At 37.9% G+C, this 25454-nt stretch overlaps 1 protein-coding gene across 6 annotated transcripts in view; it reads right to left on the bottom strand.

Moving 5' to 3' along the window:
* Positions 1–25454, bottom strand: part of LOC131665442 (integrator complex subunit 3) — a 510516-nt gene that overhangs the window by 326817 nt on the left and 158245 nt on the right. For all 6 annotated transcript variants that reach the window (XM_058937323.1, XM_058937322.1, XM_058937319.1 and 3 more), the window contains exon 7: positions 3908–4435. In XM_058937323.1, coding sequence (XP_058793306.1) covers positions 3908–4435 — 528 coding nt within the window. The remainder of the gene's footprint in view (positions 1–3907; positions 4436–25454) is intronic.

The following is a 25454-nucleotide window of genomic DNA, read 5'->3' as shown; positions in this document are numbered from 1 at the left end:
TGCACTGAATGTAAATTTGGAGGTCATCGGCGAAAAGCATACCAACAGAATGGAATAGGACAAGTAAAAGAGAATTTATAAATATCAGAAATTTGATAGGGCCAGATACAGAACCCTGTGGAACCCCTGAAGTGGCTACGAGGAACTCTGAGATAGTACCGTCAAGATCAAGCACTCCCTGGAAACGGCCCATTATATAAGAGTAGATAAACATAACAGCATCATCCGAGAAGTTTAACTTACTTTAATCACAAGAAGCACAGTATGATCGAGAGAGTCAAACGCCTTCTTGAAATCAAATAAGAGCAAGATTGTTACATGCCCCTCATCAAAGACAAGGCGAATATCCTCAGTGATCTTCAAAAGAGCTGTCTGCGTGCTGTAATGCTTGCGAAACCCCGATTGGAAATCAGAAATGAGATTGTTTCCCTCCAAAAAATCAGTGATCCGCTGGGCAATAATTTTATCGAAAATCTTGGCAAAATGAGTTAGATTAACAATCGGACATGTGTCTGACGGAGTTTTAGGGATTGGGACCTTACTAAGGGGAATGATTGCAGCCCTCTTCCATCTGGTGGGATACTGCCTAGTCTCCAGCGACATATTAAGTAGATTTGTTAGCGAGAGGACTAGTGAAAGAAAAACTTGCTTGAAGTAGGTAAGAGACAAACCATCAAATCTACGGCCCTTCGCCCTCGGAAGACAGGATTTGAGAGAATTCAAAACTTCAGTCTTGGTAATCGGCGCAAATGAAAAAATTTCAAGGTTCAGCACTAATGGCAAAGCTAGGATATCTTGCAATTTGTCACTCGAACAAAGAGGATGCCTCGTAGCCATTGAACTGAAGTGACAGTTCAAATCTCGAATAGTCGGAGTGGCGAGCTAACTACATCATTCGTAATGCCAAACCTATTTAAAAGACGCCATAGTTCCGACTTACTGCACGCACCAACAAGGGACTTTGTGATATATTCTATTCGAGCTAAGTCAATGCTTTTGCGAAGCCGTCTACGGACCTCCTTATACTCCAACCAATGGAGCCGATTTCGCGAACGCTTGGCACGCTTATATAGTCGATCTCTATGCTTGCGCAGATCTTTAAGATCCGTACCAAATACTCCTCTAGGTCTTGTACGAGAATTTTTAATAAAATAAATAATTTAATAAAATATCTCGTATGTTTTCGGCTTTTCGTTTGTTGCCATTGGTGGCAAGTCTGCGAGAGGGGACAGCCACCGTGCGCCTTAGGCTGGTCTCTGCTAATTTTTCTGGGTTCTTTCTCGGTAAAGAAAGCCGGCGCTGACTTTCACAGGCCGAAGTTCGCTCTGGTTCGGGAGGTTGATACAAATAATCGAACACTTTAATTCTCTTATATTACATATGGCAATCCCATTTATTGACGCCCTTTCACAAATATCGCTACAAGATCTACTTCACCGCAGTGAGCGCGCTCGCTCAACCTTTCGCGGGATCACGCGAGCGAGATCGCTCAGCGTGCGCGATAAATTTCTCGCGATACGCTAATGTCTGTAATCGAGCGAGAGCTGGCGCGAGAGAGATAAACTGGCTTTAGACCCACTGGATGCCGACGGTCTGTCGGTAGAAAGGCGACACCGGCGAAAGCGTAGACCCTTGGTACGCCTACACTTGGTCGCTGCGCTCGCGCGAGGAGAGTACCGCACACATGGCTAGCGAACATCGCTATAACCCTGTCACAAGTCAATAAGTTTGATTGTCTTCTTCATTGCTCCATTGTTTTGAAAAAAAAAGTGTTAATTTAATATTTGAATGGTTTGTTAGTTTAAATAAATGGAATACACACCATTACTAGTATTACTTCATCAGGTCGACAAATAAAATCTGCTGTAAATTTTTTCAACATCGTGGGTGGTGTTCGCGCTCGTAAATGGTGATGGTGTTGTATAAGTACTGCTTGTCTTCCTAGCATTTGACTCTTAGTGGCAATTCCACTTAAACTCATTAGTTTTTGCTGCTCCTTCACAGCTTTTCTCTTTTTTTCTATCCGAGCTATAGTCTAACACTCGCGCATTATTCGTGCACGGCGCTCTAGATCCTTCCTAGAATGCACAGCACCGGATTTACGTTGTTCAATGTTGTTAGCTATTTATTGAGCTTGTCTTAAAAAATTAATTAAGTTCTGCTGCAACTGAAAGAAACAAAATAAATTATTAACAATTAAAATATATTTCTAATATAAAATTAATTTACCTGGTAAATGATACCAATCATTATTAAAATATGAGCCCCTTGAAGGGTTTCCGATTTAATTATCTGAAGCATCTGAAAAAAATGGAAATGATTTTAAATTAACGACATAGATAAAAAAGATAAAAGAAAAAATACGTACCATGACGAGTACACTAATTAGCAATTCGTATAGAATCTCCAATAGAATGAATTGAGCTGTAGGCTAAATATTTATTATTAAAAAATTGTTCAAAGAATACACTAAATTATTATACATAAAATGTAAATATATAGACTTCAAGAATGTTATAAATTGACTAATGAACTCCATTTTCTCAAAATATAGTTTAGCATCAAGATAAGAGCATAACACGAACCATAAAGTAAATGATACTGAGTTATAGAACTTCTGAGGAACTAGTTTCAGCGGAAAACTTTATATAGGGAAATTTCTTACTCTTTTGACAGCGAAAAACCCTCCTCTCGGTAAATAATGCTCTTTGTAAAATTGATCTGCTAAAAATATTTTTTACTTTTGAAAATAAAAAAGAAAAAAAGGGTGAACAACAGGTGAATAGCAAGGACAATCCGCAAAAAAAATTTATATGAACAGATACTTTCCATTTCATCAAGTCACACTGAATTGGAACGGGAGAGGTAGCACGCGCTCGAGCCCTATGCCAAATATGTAGCTAGTATATACACTGAGAACTATACAAGGTACACGTTACAGTGGCTCCAATAGTAAAGCGCCGGCCTGCGGACCTAGAGAACGCTAGTTCGATTCTCCGACTCATCCATTCATTTTTTGAAAATGAACCACAAGTATCCGCTAACAATGATAAGAAGTCGATTCCACCCTAAACGGACCCCCTCCCCTCGAGCCCCCTAAAAACAGGTTTGCAGCATCTTAAATGATGTTGAATGGACTTGGGCAACTAAAAATTTTATATGGTTGTTAATTTTTAAAGTGGCCTAACTCCATTCTTAATAAGAAAACACATATGGTTCACTTAGCAATAGCCACTATTTTAACGGAAACTATCAATTTAAACCCCTTAGATACATTCAAGCAGATGACTCATTAGTATCCAATACATATATTTTTAAATTTATTGAAACGCAAATCCTTAAATATCTCTATTTGAAGATAAACGATGTTAGGCCACTTTCAAAATAAAACAGCAAAATATTCACGCTTATGCCGACACTACACCGACTTGTACAGACACAAGTCTTTTTGATTCTATTACCCGCCAAACATGATTTATATCAGACTATACTAAAGAATAATTTAAGGAATTCCCCAACTCATCCCACAAATAGAGAGACGTCGGTTTCGAACTCCAACTAGCCGACACATGAACATATAGCTCATAGAGTTATATCATAACGGTTTGGAGAATTGATGCATCCTGCTATTCATTTACACATTAGTTGGAAGAATAAATAGTTTACTATTGACGCATTCATTGACTTTAACAACATCGTCGAGATATTTTCCCGCTTTTGCTATTCTCGAAAAACGTACATTTCAAGTAACTTACAGGATGTAGACTATCTGCGTGCTAAGAAGACGAAAGAATAGTATTCATAAAAGTACTGCACACGTAATTATTTCAGTAAAAAGTACGAGATAAATAAAAATAGTAATCAATAATAGAAATAAATGAATTATTTCTGTTGAAATTTTACTAACCTCTTTTCGCATTCACGTTTTTCTTCCTCATTGCTCCAAATTTTGAGAAAATACAGAAGTAAGTAACCTATTTTAGGTTGAATAATTTGTAATTCACATAATACAGCAGATAGCTTTTTTTTTCTATAATCTTCTTCTTTACACAATTGAAATTGGTTTCTAAACATGACAAATAGTGGGGTACTGATACTATCGATCAATGATTCATCATTGGGACTATTTGGAAAGATAATTGAATCAATTTGTTTCAACAAATTATTGGATAAATAAGAGACTAAAGTAGATAATATATCAGCATCAATTTCCTCTTCTAATATAATCTGTATTACTTTTTCTGTTGTTTGACATCTAACTTCATTATCACTTTCATAATATAAACTTTCTATTAAATTTTTAAGTTGTTGAAATTCCGTTGGGATGGTTGACGATATAAAACTGTTTTTATCATAAATATTACACTTATGGGTGTTTTTTGCTAAAATTTTATCCGGTGATATTATTTCAATATTTTCCACTCGTACTGTTATACTGAAAAAAAAGTTAAGTAGGTATTAATTATTATTTTTATGAAATATATTAATATAGTAGATTTTGAGCTACAGGTTGATTAAATATACTATGAAAAATCAAGAAACTTTTTTTCTTCATATTTAAATATCATTATTTATTACATTCAAGGAAAAACATAGTTCAAAAATACGTAATTTTTCAGCCAAGTAATTTCTGGTTTTAAAGTGTCAAATACTTCGAATGACCAATTATATTAAAGCTCCTAACAAGACAAAAACCTACAACAAACAACATTCGGAAAACTCTAATATGCATATAATTTATACACAAAAAAATGGTACCGTCATATTTTATATATCCCCATACCGTGCACACTAGCATCAGTGCGTTGTGTTACCAATACGTTTATACGTCGTGTAGCATGATACCTTTCTGAGTGAAACGAACATTCAAATGCAACAGCGACGCGGCATTTAGGGTTCCGGGCGATGCACAGTGGGATATTTCTGATTTTTTTTCCTATATATTTTTTTTCTTATAAGCCGCAATTTTCACCCGATTATGATGATTTTTAAAACTACTCATAATTAGTTTTACTTTTTGATTTTCGAGTGCCTTATTACAATTATTAATATTATTATGATTATTAACAATATGAGTGAATAAATAATACTTAAGATAAGTGAAACTTTCAGATACAAGGTTTTCGGATGCAAAATATTAGTTTTTATGTCAAAATAAAAAGATATTCAATATTATCTTTCAAAATCAATAATTTGACACTATTTATTATTTAAATAATCACAAGGAACTATGGGCAAAAATATTGTCGATAATAATATCTTGTCAAAAATATTTGTGTCCGCGTGTAAATATATACGAGGTGTGTTCAAAAAATAACGAGAATTTTCGTTTTATGAAAAAAATATTTATTTATTCATCTACATTAATGTTGTCGCCTTCAAAGTAGTCCCCTTCGGATACAATACACTTATGCCAACGCTCTTTCCAATCCTCGAAACACTTTTGAAACTCGATCTTTGTAATAGCTTTTAGCTCTTTCAGCGATTCGCTTTTAATGTCATCTATGCTTGTAAAACGACGGCCTTTTAATGTTCTCTTTATTTTTGGAAATAGAAAAAAGTCACATGGAGCCATATCTGGCGAATATGAAGGCTGAGGCATCGTTACAGTTTCGTTTTTGGCCAAAAATTCACGAACAAGCAATGAAGTGTGAGCAGGCGCATTATCGTGGTGCAAAAGCCAAGAATTGTTTTGCCACAAATCCGGGCGTTTTTTTCGGATTGCTTCACGCAAACGACGTTGAACTTGTAGGTAGTACTGCTTATTGATTGTTTGACCTTGTGGCAAGAATTCATAATGCACTATGCCATTAAAATCGAAGAACACAGTGAGCATAACCTTCACATTCGACCGTACTTGTCGAGCCTTTTTCGGTCTTGGCGATCCAGAATGCCTCCACTGGGACGATTGAGCCTTAGTTTCGACATCATATCCGTAAACCCATGTTTCGTCACCTGTTATAACACGTTTTAGTAGTTCTGCATCGTTATTGACTTCATTTAGCGACTCCTGAGCAACTTCCATTCGCCGCTGTTTTTGTTCGAAATTCAACAATTTTGGAACGAATTTTGCTGCCACACGTTTCATACCCAAAACATTCGAAAAAATTTGAGGGCACGAGCCAACTGATATGCCAACATCATCAGCGACTTCTCTGATTGTGATTCGGCGATCGTTCATAACCATTTCTTTCACTTTTTTCACGTTTTCATCGGTTGTTGATGTGCTTGGGCGTCCGGGTCGTTCGTCATCTTCAACGTTTTCGTGGCCATCTTGGAAACGCTTATACCACTCATAAATCCTTGCTTTACTCATAGCAGACTTACTATATGCCTTTGTTAACATTTGACAAACTTTACTACACTTTATTTCATTTTTTACGCAAAATTTAATACAAATTCTTTGATCCATTTTTTTTCACAAACGAAAATCGCCGAGCTCGAAAAACACGTCTAACGTTAGCGGCTGCCACTTAAAAAGTAAGCAATGAATATTGCTGAAAATTTTATCGTACTTCAGGGGCATGTGTACCAACATAATAAAAAAAAATTTTATACAAGCGGACTCTCCAAACCCGCGAAATTTAAAAATTCTCGTTACTTTTTGAACACACCTCGTATTTTTAACTTTTTCTACTCACACAATTTAGATTCTGTATAACGCATTCACTTAATTGATCACTAATATTTAGAATTTGAGTGAACAATAAAAAACAAATCATCAATAAAAATAAAATAATATAATAAAAAGTAAAATATAATGAAATAATAAATAAAATAAGAATAAATAAATTTTAAACGATTCAAGTGAACAACGGATAAGAATGAATTAATTATATCTCATTAATTTTTTTTTAAATGATTGGATCGAGGAAAAATAAGAAAAATCGTATTTTATTTTATTTATATTTGTGATTAAGCGTATAAAGAATACGGAATCCGAATTCTATACGTAAGAAAAGTAAAAAATGTATATTTACACACCAATTCAAATATTATTGACCGACAGGTTATAGATCATTGTAATTATTTAAATAATACATAATGTTAAATTAATTATTGATGTGGGAAGACAATATTGCAATGTGTTCTTATTATCCTCGTTAAAACTAATAATGTATCCGAAAAATTTGTCTCTGAAAGATTCACTTATCTTAATATAATTTGATGAAAAGCTACATTAATAATGAGTTCAATTTATCAAATGCTAAATTTCTCAAGAGTATTTGTACATCATGCCGACTTACTATTACTGAACAAGAAAAAAATAATAAATATAATAAAATAATATAAAAATAATAAAAATAATAATAAAGACCACTTGATGATATGTCGAACTATGAAGATCTTAATTTAGTTAAACAGACCAGAACAGTGATTTGTAATTGTTATATATGTTTTACTGCCAGGAAGGAGGCGCACTCAAAAATATCTAAGGATCGAGGACACAAACGTGAGTTATTCAATAATATTGATACCAGGAATGGTATTGACAGTGTTAAACAAAATATACAGCTTCCTAAAAGTGAAAAAAAAATTGATCAAATGGTAGTTTGAAAGATAGTGAAATTATCTTAAATACTTCAGGTTCAAAAGCTCGAGTGGTATTAAATAAAAAAAAAGGAGAAAGAAATACTCTTTACGACTAAGCGTTTAGATAAATATCGATCAACCACCGGAATTTTCAACAGAAAAATGAATACAATGACCAATTTTAATCGAAGTTTTGTTCCAAATTTTGTTCGAAAATCTATCCCGAAAAGTTTAAAAACCATATGCAAGAAAAGTCTGCATCGAATAGATAATATTTGCAAAACAGTTATTAACAAATTTGAGATCAGCAAAGATAAAAAAGAAGTTCTAGAAGATAGACCTGTAATTTACGCTAATGCATCAGATCTTCTTGACGTAATTTTTGAAAATCGAGATATAACCTAGATCGGAAATGTTAGAATAAAGGTAATGACTGAAGGAAGAAAAGGATTTTTCAAAATTTCTTTCGCAGTTTTAACAGAATACTCATGCTCTCCTGAAGATGTAATAAAAGAACATCATACTTTTGTGACGTCTAATAGTGAATCACAGACCTGTGTTTAGATCTTCACTAGAGCTAGGAAACAGAAAGATCACAAACCTATGCTTAGATATCTCGTATTTCCCGTTGTCCTCAGGACGAATGGTGAGGTCGTTTCTAAGGTTCTTTTTTTACAAGTAAAGCGCAGTTATGCGCCTGTTAAGGGGGTATCCTCGTATAGATCGATCGAAAAATCGATTTTTTTTTTATTACATAAGTCGATAGTATAACATGTCAATAGTATGCTGTTAAAATTTTAAAGTAAAATTCGCAGCGGTTTCGATGCTATGGCTATTTTCTTTAACGTTGTGCGACGCGCTGCCGGAGTGCGGCGCAGGTAGGCAGGTACGCGCTCGAATACAATAGGTGCCCCGCTGAGTTTGGGTCTTCGAAATGCTTCGTAATTGTACTATGGCAGATGCTATTCCAATTTTGGTTGTATTAGTGCGTATACTTGTGTAAATAAGAGGATTACTACAGTCTAAGCCGACTGAAAGTATAGGTAGAAAGGTTTATTTCGAAGAGTTTTACAACAGTTGGCTCAGTATTCTCGTAGCTATCGATTAGTTCACTGCTGTTTTGCGTGCAAAATGTCGTCTTACCCTAAAGGTTAAAAGGCCGGGAGGTATCGAGCATCAGAACGCAAGCGTTCTTTTCAAGGAAACCAGCATACAACGGAAACGGACGAGCCAAAAGGTGCTAGTGCAAGTGCCCGAAAATTGTCAGCAGCATCTACTGATGATGTTTCGATTGACTATGATCATCGGTACCGCATAATCGAGTTTGTGACAGTTTTTACCGTGTTGAGTGAACTACTGTGCTGCAAAAAATGCAAAGGAGGGGTGAATTTCAAGGAGGCTGGGCATTGCGGTCTCGGTTGGAAACTAGTGATTTCGTGTAGATGTAATGACACTCAAGTGAACTCTGGCCCTTTCATCAATAACGGCTTCGAAGTCAATCGTAGAATAGTGTTTGTGATGAGACTTTTAGGTGTAGGCTTGAAAGGCCTCAATTTATTCTCAAGTTTGATGGAGTTTGGTGAAGGATTAAGTAAAAAGGCATATGATGGCATATTGGAGCATATACATCAAGCGTCGAAGATCTGTTTTATGAGTAGTTGCCAAAGTGCTATTGAAGAGGAGAAGAAGCTCAACGAACAAAATGACAGGCCACTTCTACAGTTAAAAGTTTCAGGCGATGGATCGTGGAAAAAGCGTGGTTTCTCATCAAAACTTGGTGTCACCAGTTTGATTGCATACGAAAGCGGGAAAATCATTGATTTAGTCGTGAAAAGCTCGTTATGTCAAGCGTGCGCAACATGTAAATACAAAAAAGACACACAAGAATATCTGGACTGGTATGAAGAGCACGCAGACGAATGCAGCGCAAACCACGCCGGATCCGCTGGCAAAATGGAGGTCGATGCAGTCGTCGAAATGTTTGTGAGATCGCAAGAGTATTACGGCGTCATGTACACTACTTACATCGGCGATGGTGACTCCAAGACTTTTTTGGCTATACTTAAAATAAATCCTTATGGAGAAGACTGCATTGTCAAGAAATGTGAGTGCATTGGACACGTTCAGAAACGAATGGGTACGCGTTTGCGAAATTTGAAAAAAAGTGAAAAACTTGGCGGAAAAGGAAAGCTCACCGATGCGCTCATCAAAAAGTTAACCAATTATTATGGACTTGCGATCAGAAGAAATGATAACTCCGTTGAAGACATGAGAAAAGCTATAATAGCAACATACTACCACATGTGTTCAACTGACGAGAACCCGCAGCACGAAAACTGCCCTGCTGGAATAGACAGTTGGTGCGAATGGCAAGCCTCACAATGTATTGGAGCAAACGTCTATGAACATCCTCCGCCACTGCATCCGGACGTTCAAAAACACCTTCTTCCAATCTACCAAGATCTTTCCAAAGATGATTTATTGGGAAGATGTTTAGGTGGCTACACTCAAAACGCTAACGAGAGTTTCAATGCGCTCGTGTGGCGTTTAGCACCAAAACACTTGCATTGTGGCGCAAAGACCGTGGAAATTGCTGCTTATATAGCTGCCGTAGTTTTTAATGACGGATTCAATGCAGTTTTGAAGATGATGAAGTGCCTGGAGTTCAAAATCGGATTGCCCATTACCACTTACGCCAAGAACACCGACGCTGAACGAGTAACACGGCAAAACATCAGAACGGAGAGTGCATCCAAGGAAGCTCGATTGGTCAAAAAAAGGAAAACTGCATCTGAAAATCAACATTTCGAAGAAGAAGGGCTTCTTTATGGAGCAGGCATTGCTGAATAGTGCAAAAGTCGATTAGTAGCTGTAAGTATGAAAAAATTCTATTAAAAAATAATATATTGTATACCGCAAATTTTAAACGCGTTTTTCTCGAAAACTCAATTTTTCGATTTTCCCAATTGGCGCCACTGATTACTCAGCGAGTTTTAAAGCTATTGAAAAAAAAATATACCATTTTAAAGGAAATTTAATTAGCTAGCCGATAAACCTAAAGGATTTTGTTTTAACAAATTATTTAATAACTCTTTTGCATTTATAAAAAAAAAACTTTTATGAATTTTTTTTCAAAAGTCCGCCATTTTTTCAAAAATTTTTTTAACATTTCAAAATTAGGTAAGTGGACGAGGAATTGGTATAATAATGTCAAAAAACTTTGTTTCTTATGTTTCAGAATGACACAGCAACAACGAAACATGGCGCCAATTGAGACCAAAAAAAAATATCTTCACCTTTCATTTGATTACGTGGCTCACCTAATTAACATTATGTATATATAAAAATTTTTCATGTTTCTACAAACTACAAGAAACTACGTATCAAAATTTCAAATTAAAATATTGAATAGTTTCTTTTAATAAAATTCCTAAAGTTTGTCTTCATTTTTCGCGATCTATACGAGGATACCCCCTTAAACGTGTAATCAATGGTCGCGTGGGAGAAATAGAGTAACGATTTTCAAGCAGCGAGCGTCCAAAATCTATGCCTAATATCGTTGATTTTCATTTCATGAAGATCAAACCTGTGCTGATCAAGATGAAGTAAATATATATAATTCGCGAATGTCTAATTGAAAGAAATAGCGTTTAGAAGAGAACTACAAAATTATTTAAGACAGTTACCAATTTCTTTTTTATTTTCCTTTTCCACTGATTCGATTTTTTAAAAGTTTTTATAAGCTTTGCGCGCTTATTTTCTATTTTGGATTTTTTCTCTTTTTTTCTATATTTTAAAGAAAGTATGCGCGCGCCGCAGCTAAAAGCGGTACTCAACTTCGATTCCATCAAATAAATTATTCATTATTCTTATATTTTTGGTTATTGAATCTCAATTCGTTGTTCCTAATTATTCATCAGGTCTAACATTTTTTTAAGTCAAATAATTCTTAAAAATAGCCGTAAATAACGACAACGGTAAGTCCAATAAGAAAAATGAATTCCGCCAAGAATAGGCTGATAGTCAACAAAAATTTTGCTGCTACATGTTTTTATAAGTGTTTGATGAAAAATTGTAATGCAATATGTCATGTACATATCAAAATTCTTTTTGTCAGGTCGTACTATGTCAAGAATCAGAAAAACAAAAAAATAAAATCTCGAAATTTCGAAAATGATTTTCAATATTTTTTTTCAAATCATTTCTTCTAAATTTATTATTTAAATGTATTTTTTATATCTCCTTATATGTCAATAAAGATTATATTATATAAATTTATTTTATGGAGAGATAAATGATTAATGAGTGTTTCTATTATACGCGTACCCGCGTGGTCGCTCTTTTTAATTGTTAAACGTTGGAGAATAAATATTGTTAAAGAATATCGGGATTGATCATTGTGTGCGCCCGTCTCATTCCCTTCCTCTCAATTCAACGCCCGAAACGCCAACTTAGTGACAAGGTCCATCGTCACCGTTCAGAGGAGCGAACGAGCCTCCCTTACCTTCCCCTTTAAATAATTTGTGACACGGCGCTTGGGCATGGAGCCTTGCATGGCTCATGAGAGTTGTTAAAAAAATAATTCCCCAAAACGCGTTAGTAAATTTAATCAATATGGTCACGTGGTATCCCTTGTGGGGAAAGCTGAAAAATTGGCAGTTTTAGGGCTGAGAGGAAGGGTGTGCGGATTGAAACGCACTTATTAAATTTTTAAGTCGAGGAATTTGAGAGGATAAAGGCTGGGTAGAAAGCGTGCGTTCGAAGCCGCGCGAAGGTTGGACAGCGCTTGTTGTTGTAAGCCGCGTGCGATCGAATTGCGCCGGTTGGTAACTCGAGTGGTTAGTTTACATTCGTGCAGGCTAGCTGTGCCTTTGAAACGAAGCAAGCTAAGAGCCGTGTGGGCCGTCGAAATACCGAGTTTGAATGTGAGTGATTGTTATCTTTTATTTTTATAATAGCAAACATCACGGCTTACTGTCGTCGCTGCGCTTGGGCCTGGACGGGTGTGCTTTTGGACTAGTGTTCTTAAGGTCATCAACTGTCGTTAATTGTTTTGGTTGTGAGGCACAAAGTAGTGGCAAGTAGTGTTATTGCTAAACGGATTATAGCTAAACCGTTGACACGTCTTTGCCCGAGAGTCCGCCTAATGTGCACGTTATGAGATTTGACTTTGTTGTGTAATTTGTTGTGAGAAAGAGGAAACTGTAGGACGCGAGGGTAAACACTTGGCGTAAATCCGCCGAGGGTACCTGGTGCGAGAAGGAATTGCGTTAATACACAACCCAACCCGACCAGAGGTGCGTAACGTCGCACCTGGATAATTGTAGAAAGCGTTTGTTGTGTAGCGTCAGTGTATCTGTACCGAGAGGTTGTGTCGCGTTATTGCAGGTGAAGGTCACGGATTTTGCCGGTGACTCGTGTCAGGGACGGATCATTCGCATCCTAGGTCAGGTGTGGGACAAGTTTGCGTAGCTACCACGCTTAGTGATGCGTCGAGAAGTCCCAGACGCCCTGTCCGGTAGCGCGAATAACCTCTGTCGCGTGGAGCAGGCCGCGATAGGAATGCAGGCCGATGAACGAGCGCGACGGGCATCCACTGTGCAGATGGCTTCTCGAGCCCTGGAGACGCGACCGCCGGGTAAAATGCCATCTCCCTCTACTGTTAGCGAAGCAGATTCGGAGAGAGAAGATAAGCAGGAATTCTTCTCGGATGAAGAAGTGAGTGAGACCGCGGTAAAAGTACCGATCACTCCGTGCCGGAGTCTGCTTATACCGAATCTAAGAAGCTTGCCGGGAAGAAAGCAGTTGCGGCGGTAGAACAGGTAGCAAGCGAAATAGATAAGGTTTTGACGTTAGATCCAGCCAAAAATACGCGCACGAGCAAGAAGAAAGCAAAGGCTAAGGGCAATGGGCCGAAGGGCGAAGTTACCGCGGCTGCTGCTCAAGGCATCAAGCCGCAGGCGACGATCGCCCTTCACAGCAGGCAACGCAGCCGAATGTTGCAGCGCAGCCGAATGTTGCAGCGCAGTCACCGGCCGCCCAGGTGCCGATGTTTTCTGCGCCGAGCTTAATTCCTCAACAACGAGGGCGAGCGAACGGAGCTCAAACAGACAACGCGAGAGGGCAACGTCCTTTCGCTGACGCGTGTTTCGCGTGTGGTCTCGGTGGCCATCAGAGGTCTCAGTGCTTGACCGTGCAGAATGCGCGGCCGATCGTTTGTTATAAGTGCAGACAACCTGGGCACTATGCAAATAGTTGTCCACTGAGGCCGATGGAGGTTAAGCCAGTATGTCAGGTATGCGATACCGTCGGGTTTGTCTTCCGAAACTGCCCAGTTTGCAATCAAGTAAGACAGGAAAACTCGGATGCGGGATTCGTCGACCGCTCAGCGACTCCTGCTTAAGGCAAATTGAACGGGCGGTATGGATAGAGGAGCAATTAAAAGGGAAAAGTAATTGGGTTGACGCGTCGAAAATAAGGAATTTTGATCGCGCTGTTAGTAGTGTGTTAGGTGAGAAGTCGGGTGCAAACGAAAGAAAACAAGTCATGTGTAGGCCGGGTAGTAAAGTCACTTACGATGTAGCTGACGAGAAGCTGGAGAGATCAGATCTCGTAGTTAGTGGACAGTTTATTGAATAAAATTGATACGCAAGCGTGGACGGACCGTTTATTTCGACTCAATGCGCTTAGAGATCTAGTAGCGAAGCATATTGAGGAAGCTCAGGAAAAACAGAAGCAGCAATATGACCGAGGCAGGAAGAGCAAGTACTTTTCCAAGTAGAAGACTTAGTCTGGCGGAAAATTTATTCGCTCTCTAACGATGCTATGGGTAAGAACGTGAAATTAGACCCTAAGTATGACGGCCCGTTCAAAATCGTTAGAATATTATCACCGGAAGTATACGATTTGCAGACGGACAGCAAACATCGTAGTGCGCGAGTGCATGTATCGGAATTAAAACGATACCTTGTACCTAGAAAGGTTAAGGGATATTAGTTGATAGCAAAGAGGCTGGCACGCAAAAGCGCTCGTCAACAGACGAACGATGTGGAGTCGCGGTCGCGAGACGAATCCAGTTCGCTCTCGACGGAAGTCGCCTCGATGGATACATCGGAGGCTGCCCCAATGGATACATTGGAGGCTGCTCTGATGGATACGTCGGAGGCGCCCCCGGCGATAGTGACTGCTGCGGTTGGTCATCGGCTCAACGGTGCTGGCGCCCTCACACCTGTAGCCAAGGAGCTTAGGGCCCTTAGGCTCAAGTACCTGGAGTGTAACCGTTAGTCGTCGAGCCTTAAGATATGGTATTCTCATTAGTAACCTAACTTACTTTAAGGGTGAATACGCGAGCAGGGCGTCTTGACGCGTTATCAACCCGATGGTTGAGTTTATTTTCTTTTACAGTGCATAGACCATGCATTTGCCCTTGTAATTAACCCTTGTAAAATTTAGTTGTCGTTATTAAGCTAAGCTTTAGTTTTGTTCTTATATTAACTTAGAATTAAGCTAATCATAAGCCTATTAAGCTATTGAATAAGTTATCTGTTGTTGCGTCAGGCCAAGTCGTGAGTCTATGCCGAAAGGGTGAGAGAGAGACTTGAGGTTGGAGTAAGGCCTTGTTATTCTGGGGAGAACTTCGGCCTTCGGAGGAGCTATAACGGTGTAGGTTGGTCATGGCCTACACCGTGCGTCCTTTCTCTCCCTTCGACATCGGCAAGGGCTTATGGCGGGCATCTGGCGCGTCAAAGCACGAACAGTTCGGCGCACATATTTGCGGAATGCGCGGGATTGATTAGATATCGTGAAACGCAACGAGAGCAGGTGTTGGCGCTCGTGCACAGTATTGTACCGAAGCTCGAGCCGCGCTGGCTATGACGAACTTGAGAAAGCATATCATAAACTTCGGTGACGCGCTACCTATCAAAACGCCTCTGAGGTGAATGTCGCCTACGATCTTGAGCTTTGCGCAGGAAGAAACGATGCGGATGTGGCACGCAAGAATTATAAGACCGTCGGATAGTCACTGGAGTAGCGAGCCGGTGATCGTCAAGAATGCAGACGAAACGTATCGATTTTGTCTGGACTTCCGTCCGGTAAATAAAGTAACTAAAATCGATGCATATCCGATGCCTGACCTCGACTCGATTTTAAATCGGCTGCGCGGCGGGGTTTTTCTCACAAAAATTAACTTACGGTCAACATGTTGGCAGATCCCGATAGAGGAGAGTAGCAAACAGTATACTGCTTTCGCGGTACCGGGATCAGGACTATGAGAATTCGAGAGAATGCCGTTCGGTCTGGTGAATGCCCCCGCAACGTTTATGCGATTTATGAGTGCTTTGTTTGGCCCGGAGTACTCACCGAACGTATTCTGGTATATGGATGATTTAGTGGTTTTGAGGATCATATGTTTTGGTTAGGTCGAGTATTGCGTAGGTTAATGGAGGTAGGCCTGGAGATAAACTCAGAAAAGTCGGACTGCTTTTGCACAGAAGTTACCTATCTCAGCTATCGATTAGACTATGAGAGCCTGCGCCCCGACCCGGAAAGGATCCTGAATTACCCGGGGCCAAGCAACGTAGAACACTTGCGACAATTTTTGGGTATGGTTGGGTGGTATGCGCGATTCATTGAGAACGAGAGCGGCAAAGTGCCGCTCACGAAATTGATCAAGTATCAAGAAGAAGAATTAACCGTGGGTGTGGGGCGACTAACAGCAGAAGGCGTTTGTGCGATTAAAACGAGCGCTCACGGAGGCTCCTGTGCTCGCACGGCCGGATTTTAAGCAAAAATTTTATCTCCACTGCAATGGTTCTTCGTATGCGGTAGGGGCGTGATTGGTGTAGATATTTGAGGACAGTGAGCACCCGATTTGTTATGTGAGTTGTATGCTGAACTCGCATGAGTGTTGGTATACGGTTAGCGAAATCGAATTTTTGGCGGTTCACTTTGCAATCAAGAAGTTTAGGCCATATATCGAGGGGTTTCATTTTGTGGTGGTGACGGACCATAGCGTGTTGACCAGGCTGTTGAGTAAGCAAGATCTCGTGGGGCGACTCGATGGGTGCTGGAGTTCCAACAGCTCGATTGCGAAATCGTGTACAGGAAAGGTACTTTGCACCATGTTCCAGATGAAGTCTCGCGCGAGTTCGAGGACGTGGCGGAGATCTACGAGTTCTCCGATGTCGAGGATTCTTGGTACCTGCGAAGGCGCCAGGAGGTTCTCGAACGACCTAAGAAGTACATAAATTAGAAAATGGAGGATAATTTACTATACATGTACATAATAGACCATCTGCTCGACCCAGTTACCAATCGCGTAGTGTTGGCAACTCGTAGTTCCGATATAGCTCGAGTATAGAGAAAAATATATATAACAGAGAGAGCACGTTGAGCGAACAAGTAGAGAGAGAGATAGAGAGCGAACGAGAGAGAGAGATAGAGAGAGAGAGATAGAGAGAGAGAGAGAGAGAGAGAGAGAGGAAATGTGGCTTTCAAATGATTGAAACATTTACCTTCTTTATTCAAGGCTTTCACAAACTGTTTCATTAAACCTAATTTGATGTGAAGTGGTGGCAGTAATACTCTCTCTCTCTCTATCAACAAGACCTACGTAGGTGACATTATGAGAACCTATTTTCCATTCTGATCTTGTGGGCCATTTTTTTGTTACCCAATGCTTATCTCTTGCACGGCTGTCCTAAAGGCAGAGGAAACACGGAAATTTGGTATTTCCCGACTGCAAGCAAACTATAAGATTTATTATCTTAAAGTCACCACAAACAAGCCAATTGAGTCAGCAAGCCAAAATGAGTCTTGTAATTTATTTTTTCCAGTAGAAATTGAAAACTATTGTATGATTCTTTTAATGCAGTTGAGTGACCTACAGGAAGTGCTGCATACTCATTTCCGTTGTGTAGTAACACAGCTCTGAGACTTTGTGTGGAAGAATCAATGAAGAGACGCCAATTTTCTGGCTTGTACAAATCTTGGATATACAAGTTAACCAATTCTTCGATGTTATTATAGTACACCATCACATCCTCCATTGTAAAGTACTTTATGAACGCCTCTTCTCGGTTTCTGTAAATTGACACTTTTGTTCCAGGTAATAATAGCTTCCTTTCTTGGAGTCTTGAAGCACAGAGTTCAGCTTTATCCTTTGGAAGATTGAGGTCTCGAATAAAATTATCTAACGAACTTTGGTTAAAAAGCTTAGGACTCTCGTCATCAGAACTATCTTCAAAAGAGACATCTTCAGTTGTATCAATATCCATCGGTTCAACTTTTGCCGAACCAACTTCTTTTCCGGGTTTACTTACTTTTCCTACTTTGGATGGTGGTACACTCGCTACCGCAGGGTAGATGATTTTATTTGAATTTTGTTTATTGAAACCCGTTATATTACATAAGCAGAAGTAACAATCAGTTTCATGGTCCTTGTGCTCACGCCAGATGGTCGGTTCAATAACAGTCATATTGCTGTTATTATCATCCCACTTCAACATAGCAAGTCTGCAAGAATTACAAATTGAAGATGGTACCCATGTCTTATCTAAATTGTCGATCGGAACCTTATAACATTTCATATATAGAGTTTTGATTGAATCATTAATCGATCGTCGATAAGAAGTTGTTTCAAACTTCCCACAAACATAACAAAATGTATTAATTTTTCTTGCACAAGGGCTTCTGGAACTCATATTTCTTATAATAAATAACAAAGAGGATAAAAAATGTTCTCATGATAAATATTCTTATAATAAATAAAGTAGAAGAAAATAAGATAATAGCATTTACAGAAAATTCACCCGTTAGCCCGCCACTTAAACGTGATCTCTAACACGGAAGGATTAGCATGTCACAAAATCAGTTATCTCAGCTTTCACCTATCTCAGCTTCAGCATACAATCATACATTTCAAGTTACGTAATATTCTACATCATCTATATACAGAATTTCAAAAACGAATGAAAGATTTCACGGTTTTTGATTCCGCTGATTGTATCGGATATCAGATTTTCAAAAGACATTTTATTCAAGCAATTTGTTTAAACAAATTTTTGCACAATTGAATATTTTTGCAAGTTGCACCTCATTTCCATGGTTTTAGGGGTCACTGATTACGAGTTTGATGTCAGATTTGTGAATTTAGATTTATTTACACAATTTATTTAAACAAATATTGCAAGACTCAATGTTTTTGCAAGTTGCACATACTTTTGCTGAATGTTGAGGTCGCTGGTTATAAATCTGATATCAGATTTACAAAATTTGTTTTATTTAACCCTTTGCGGCATAGTGGTAAGTATACTTACCACCTTTTTGAAATGAGATTTTCATGTATGAAGGGCTCTAATAAATCGTTGCTCACGGGGATTTTTAATATTTTATCCTTCTAATATGGTAATGAATGTATAACTATATCAAATTATCGATTTTTAGTCGCCATTTTTTAAAAAATGGCTGAAAAGTGCACCAAAATGACGATTTTTTAGAAAAAAAATCATTATTGAAAGCAAATGTTACTATAATCGTGCAAAAAAAATTACTTGTAGATTTTCAGGGTCACTGAATACGAATCTGCAGTCAGAATTTGAAAATTTTAATTTCCAAGATGGCGGATCCAATATGGCGGATCCATTTTTCAACTAAATTTTATTTTTTCATTTATTTTGAGTCAATTTCGGTACTAAGGGGTTTTTGGGCTCGCTGATTACGAATCTGAATTCAGAATTTAAAAATTTTAATTTCCAAGATGGCGGATCCAATGTGGTGGATGAATTTTTCAGCTAAGTTTGCTTTTTCCATATATTTTAGATCAAACTCGTTACTTTGGGGTTTTGAGGGTCGTTGATTACGATTTTTAAGTCAAAGTTTGAAAATATTTAATTCCAAGTTGGCAGATTTAATATGGCGGATCCATTGTTTAGGTGATTTTCTTTATAAAATACATTTCATGTATCGTAAAAAGAAATTTTACCTAAAAATCGGATTTCAATATTTCGACTTTATAATATAAATTGAGAGATAGAGTAAATTTTTTTAATTCTAAGTTTCGGTGTACATTGATTATCCCATGTGTGTTCAAAAATTATTTATCATTTTTTTATGACGAAATTATTATTTGAGTGTTTTGCATGTTGTGCCTAAAGTCAGAAACAATTTTAAATATCTATTTTTTTTGTTAAAATTGGGGTAAGTTGATTTGTTGTTTGGTGATAGAACCTGCTGTTCACAAATCAAAATTCAGAAATTGGAATTTTACAATTCAAAATAACGGGCTATTTTTCATTTAAATTTTTTTTCAATTCCAAATTTTCCATGTATAAAAATTACAAGTAAATTTTTCATAAATTTTAAAATACTTTATTTTACCTTTTTCGCAGCTACAAAAATTTAGTCGTTTTTTCAAATATATAGCTAATATATTTTTTATGTTCATTATCTTTGGTATTTGTTTGGTAATATTTTTCCTGTTATAATTAATTTGATACACATCAAAATATGACTAGAGCACGTAGGGTTCTTGTGACAGTTATTCCTAGTGATTCGGAATCTATTGACGGATTATGCAATTCTGATATAGAACGAAATGAAAATGAGATAGAAGAAGAAGATGAAGATGCACAAGAGGAAGAAGATGATGAAGATGAGGAAGTAGGAGATGAAGTTTTAACTGAAGATGAAGAGGTGGAAGATGAAGTGGTGGAAGTATTGGAAAAAGATGCAAAAAGTAAAGAAAACTGGGTCAATAAAGCCAGATCGAAGGATGACATCCCTTTTACTAAAAATTTTGGCCCTAATATACCAGAAGATATTAGAACTCCATTGGATTTGTTTTCGTGTTTATTTTCAGAAGATCTTTTAGACCTCATAGTTCTGCAAACAAATAATTATGCTTGTTGAATTATATCATTTTATATTGTATTATGAGTAGCAAGCATGCGAGCTCGCTCATGAGAAGAAGCACGAGCTTGAGCATGCGCAGTCCAACGAGCACGAGCTCGAGCCCGAGCTCGAGCACGACTATGAGTATATCTGTATATATGATGTGCGAGCTAGTCAGTCTGAGTCAGAGAGAGAGAGCGGCTGCACGAGGCAGACCGTGTCTCCATGTAACCTGTAAATATTCTCTTAACAATAAATATTAGTTATTAACAATACACGGTCTTATAATTTAACAATGCTCATCAAAATAATAGAAAACAAATACCTATAACGAAAAATGAACTGATCATCTTTTTAGGCATTAATATTCTTATGGGAATCAAAAAAATGCCATCGTATCGTGATTATTGGTCTTCTGACCCTAAACTGAATGATCCTTACATAAGTTCATTGATGACCGTAAATCGTTTCGGATTTTTTCTTGGTAACATTCACATGACTGATAACAGCAAGGAACCAAAAAGAACAGAACCAAATTATGACAAATTATATAAATTGCGACCTATGATAGATAAGCTGAATGAAAATTTTAAAAAATATATGACTCCAAGTAAATACCAATCCATAGACGAATCAATGATAAATTTCAAAGGCCGCAGTAGCTTGAAACAATACATGCCTCAAAAACCAATCAAACGTGGGTACAAATGTTGGGTTCGTGCAGATGAATCGGGTTACATATGTGAATTTCAGATATACACGGGTAAAAAGGAAAGTACTGAAAAAGATCTTGGGCCACGAGTTGTAAAAGAACTTACACGAGAACTTGTTGGTGATAATCATCACGTATATTTTGACAACTACTTTACAAGCGTTAAATTAATGATTGATCTGAAACGAGACAATATTTTTGCTTGCGGGACAGTTCGTAAAGATCGAAAAAGACTACCTAAGAGTGATATACCTGACAAGAATTTAGAACCTGGTAAATTTGAATATAAATGCTCGAATACAGGCCTTCGGTGGATAAAATGGATGGACAAAAAACCAGTTAATTTTTTATCGAACTATCATAATCCTTCTGAAGTAACTACAGTCATGCGTAAACAAAAAGATGGCTCGTCAAAAAATGTTAGTTGTCCTGTAATGTGTTCAGACTATAATAAATACATGGGTTTTGTTGATAAATCAGATCAACTAATATCTACTTACAAAATTGACCGAAAATCAAAAAAATGGTGGCATCGAATATTTTGGCATCTCTTGGATACAACTATTCTTAATTCGTTCATTTTATATAGCAAAAAAGATTTCAAACCTTGCATGAGTTCTAAAGAATTTCGCTTGACTTTAGTGGACCAACTGGTTGAGGGTAAATTCCCAACTTCTAAAGGTAGAAAACGTTTGAGAACAATTGTAACAACCACAGCCAAGCCTCAGGTTTCAATTGAAAAAAGACGATGTGAATCGTCTCATTTACCCATTTACACTGACAAATCGAGGCGTTGTGCTCATTGTAGCACAAAAAAGGATCAAAAACGTTCATCATGGATATGTAAGATTTGTGAAGTACCATTGTGTATAACACCTTCAAGAAACTGTTTTCATTTGTATCATAACTAAATAAAATATAATTTTTAACAGAAATTAAAATAAAATATATAAAAAAATGAAAAAATGAAAAAAATAAAAAAAAAAATAAAAAAATAAAAAATAAACAAAAATACAAAAATGGAGACTTACCACCACGTCCTCGCTCGTGTCTCTGGGTTCGGCTAAGAGTGGTAATATTATCAAAAATGTAAAAATTATAGCAGAATATAGTATGGAATGGCGAGTGTAAAAAAAACTCTGAACAAACACATGGGTCTGTCATATATCGGCTTTCTACTTCCATTCAGGATACTTCAATCTAGCTGAAAAATGGATCCGCCATATTGGATCCGCCATCTTGGAAATTAAAATTTTCAAATTCTGACTTCAGATTCGTAATCAGTGACTCCAAAAACCTACCGGGTAACAGTTTTCATATTTATATTATTGTTTCAAAAATGTGTGCCGCAAAGGGTTAAGCCACTTGTTTAAACAAATTTCTGAAAATTGAATATTTTTGCAAGTTGCACCTCATATTTTAGAAGGCTATAATCTGCGTGGCCATAACCCTAAATCCGTTAACCCAAAAACCCCCGACCGCTTAACCTTTAACTGCCCCGTTAACCTTAAATCCGTAAAGCTGTAGCCCTGAAACCTGTGATGTTATAACCCTCGATGCCGTTACGCAAATCCCTTAATGCCTGAGCCCAGTAATTTGCGCCACAAGGAATCTAGGGCTATTGTATCGCAGGTTACAGAATTCCGAGGTGAAGAAATTCGGGGTTAAGTTGGCAGGTTTTATTGCCGCGCTTGTTATAACCTTCTTGGGTTAAAATATTCGGGGTTAAAGAGACGGGGATTATTGCATCGAAGGTCACAGGGCTCGGGGGTTAAGAGATTTAGGGTGAAATTGGCAAGGTTTATTGCCCCGCAGGTTACAATGCTCCAAGATCAGGTATTTGAGTTGTAATAGTCGAAATTCATTGCGTTGCCCCTGTGGCCTCAACTAATTCTCGTAATTTTAATCTTCTATCACTCAACACCATATCATGGATTTTGTTGACCATTTCGGGCGTACTCACTTCTACGGGGCGTCCTGAACGAGGTTCATCTTTTGTTGTTGTACGGTCGCGTTTAAATTCATTTACCCAGTTATAAACAGTCTTAAACACAGGGGCATACTTGCCTTGAACGGCGTTCAACTCAACTGTCATTTCTTTTGGTGTAAGGCTTTCAAATGAAAATGTTTTATCACCGCTTGAAACTCTGTTTTTTCCATTTTTCAAATAAACCTATAACTTTTTGTTCAACCAACGCTCACAGAAAAACAACTTAATGAATCGAGCTAAAACTTACGATATCTAGTTAGTAGTATTGCTTGCCAAAAACATCATAATTTAAGCGTGACGAGCGCCATCTCTTGGATTTTGTAAATACTTATTAACTCCCCCTCCTACTTTAAAAACAAGATTGCTTTGAACAACTTGTTTTAACTTAAATATTGCATCTTTGGAGCTTATTTTCAGTCAAAAATACGTAAAATTCCTTAAGGCTCAGTAACGGGAGGGTCTGTTTAACGTAACGTCCATTCATCGTAGACGTCTCTCGCTCGGCATACTTCCTATCCATTTCCCAACTGATATAAGGAGCTGTTTGAGTTCTAGCGCGCGATAAATCAAGTTCTTTGTGATATAACTTAGAGCACTCTCAACATCCACAGAGGCTTCTATATTGGTTTTCCTTATGTCCAACCCCGTCTTAATGATCTTAAATAGGGTACGTCTCCCCGCCTGACCATTATGTTGATTCCCATGGCTAGTTTCACGCCTAATAATGTAGTCCTCGGCTGGTCTGACCCAGAATACGATTGAAAACGGCTCATCTAACCTGGAACGATGTTCCCTTTTAATCATCTGAGTTTAAATAAGGTTAATTTAACTTTAAAAAAGGTTGCCCTCGGCTCGTCTGATCTAGAGTACGATATCCCTCTGTTCATCGATCTGCCCAGACGAGCCGAGGGCAATCTTAGTTAAGGTCAGACGAGCAGAGACAACCTTATATAAAATTAGATGAGCGGAGAGAGATCTTAGTTAAGGTCGGAAAAGTAGAGGGGAACTTTATTCCAGGTTATCTAAACCATGGGCAATGGTAATTCGGTTCAGATGGGCTGAGGGCAAACTAATTTTAGGCCAGATGAGTCGAGAGAAAACTTTTTCAAGGTCATACGAGCCGGAGGCAACTTCAGTTAGATCAGACGAGCAAAAGGCAAACTGATTCCAGGTTAGATGAGCTGTTAGCAACCGTATTCTAAGTTAGACAAGCCGAGGGCAACCTTATTCAAAGTATGACGTGAATACCTTATTTAAAGTCAGACGAGTCAAAGCCAATTTTAGTTAAGGTTAGACGAGCAGAGAGAAACCTTATATACACTCAGAGAAGCTGAGGGCAATCTTATTCAAGGTCAGATAGCCGGGGGAATCATATTTGAAATCAGACGAGCCGAGGGAAATCTTACTTAAGGTCATAGGAGCCGTTAGCAACCGTATTCTAGGTCAGATAAGCTTAAGGCAACCTCATTTAAGGCGTAACAAGCCAAGGGCAAACTTTTTTAAGGTCATACGAGGCAAGGACAATCTTTTTTAACGCAAGACGAGGCAGGGGCAAACTCATTCCAAGTAAGATGAGCGTTGACAACCATATTTTAGGTCAGACAAGTCGAAGTCAACCTTATTTAAAGTAAGACGAGCCGAGGGCAATCTAATTAAAGGTTAATTGAGTCGGAGAATACCTTATTTAAAGTCAGATGAGCCGACGGCAATCATAGTTAAAGTCAGACGAGGTTATTATTAAGGTCAGCTGGGCCAGGCACAACATTATGACGGCGAGACGAACCAACGGCAAACGTTTTTAAGGTCAAATGAGTCATGGGAAACTGTATTTGAGTACAGACGAGACGAGGGTAACCTTATTCAATGTCCGGCGAGCTGAGGGTTTTCGTATTTAAGGTTGAAAGAGCCAAAGGCTAGTTTTTTGAAGTTGAACGAATGAAGCGTCAGTTTTTCTAAGTCAATCGTGCCGAGATCAACCTTATTTGAAGCCAGTCGAGCCAAGAGCGACATTTTTCAAGGTCAGATGAGCAAAATGCTAAATTTTTAATGAAGTTACATTGTGTTTTCTTTCATTTAATTAAAAAAAGATATTCATTTTTTGTCAAATATACGTAGAAACATCAATTTCATTCATTATATACGAGGTGTGTTCAAAAAGTAAGGTGACTTTTCAAATTTCACGGGCAACGTACTTTCGATTATCGATTTTTTTGTTTTGTTATGCTGGTACACTCTTTCCGAACATCTGTACCAAGTTTCAAGAGTATAGCATTTTTTGTTTGGTTGTGAGAGGCGTAAAGGTTATAAGTGTTCTGCGTGCTCGGCGAT

This window comes from Phymastichus coffea, unplaced genomic scaffold, assembly GCF_024137745.1.
Source record: "Phymastichus coffea isolate CEN01 unplaced genomic scaffold, Cenicafe_Pcof_1.1 PCOF00051, whole genome shotgun sequence".
Taxonomy (NCBI): Eukaryota; Metazoa; Arthropoda; class Insecta; order Hymenoptera; family Eulophidae; genus Phymastichus; species Phymastichus coffea.
This window is presented reverse-complemented; position numbering and strand designations above follow the sequence as displayed.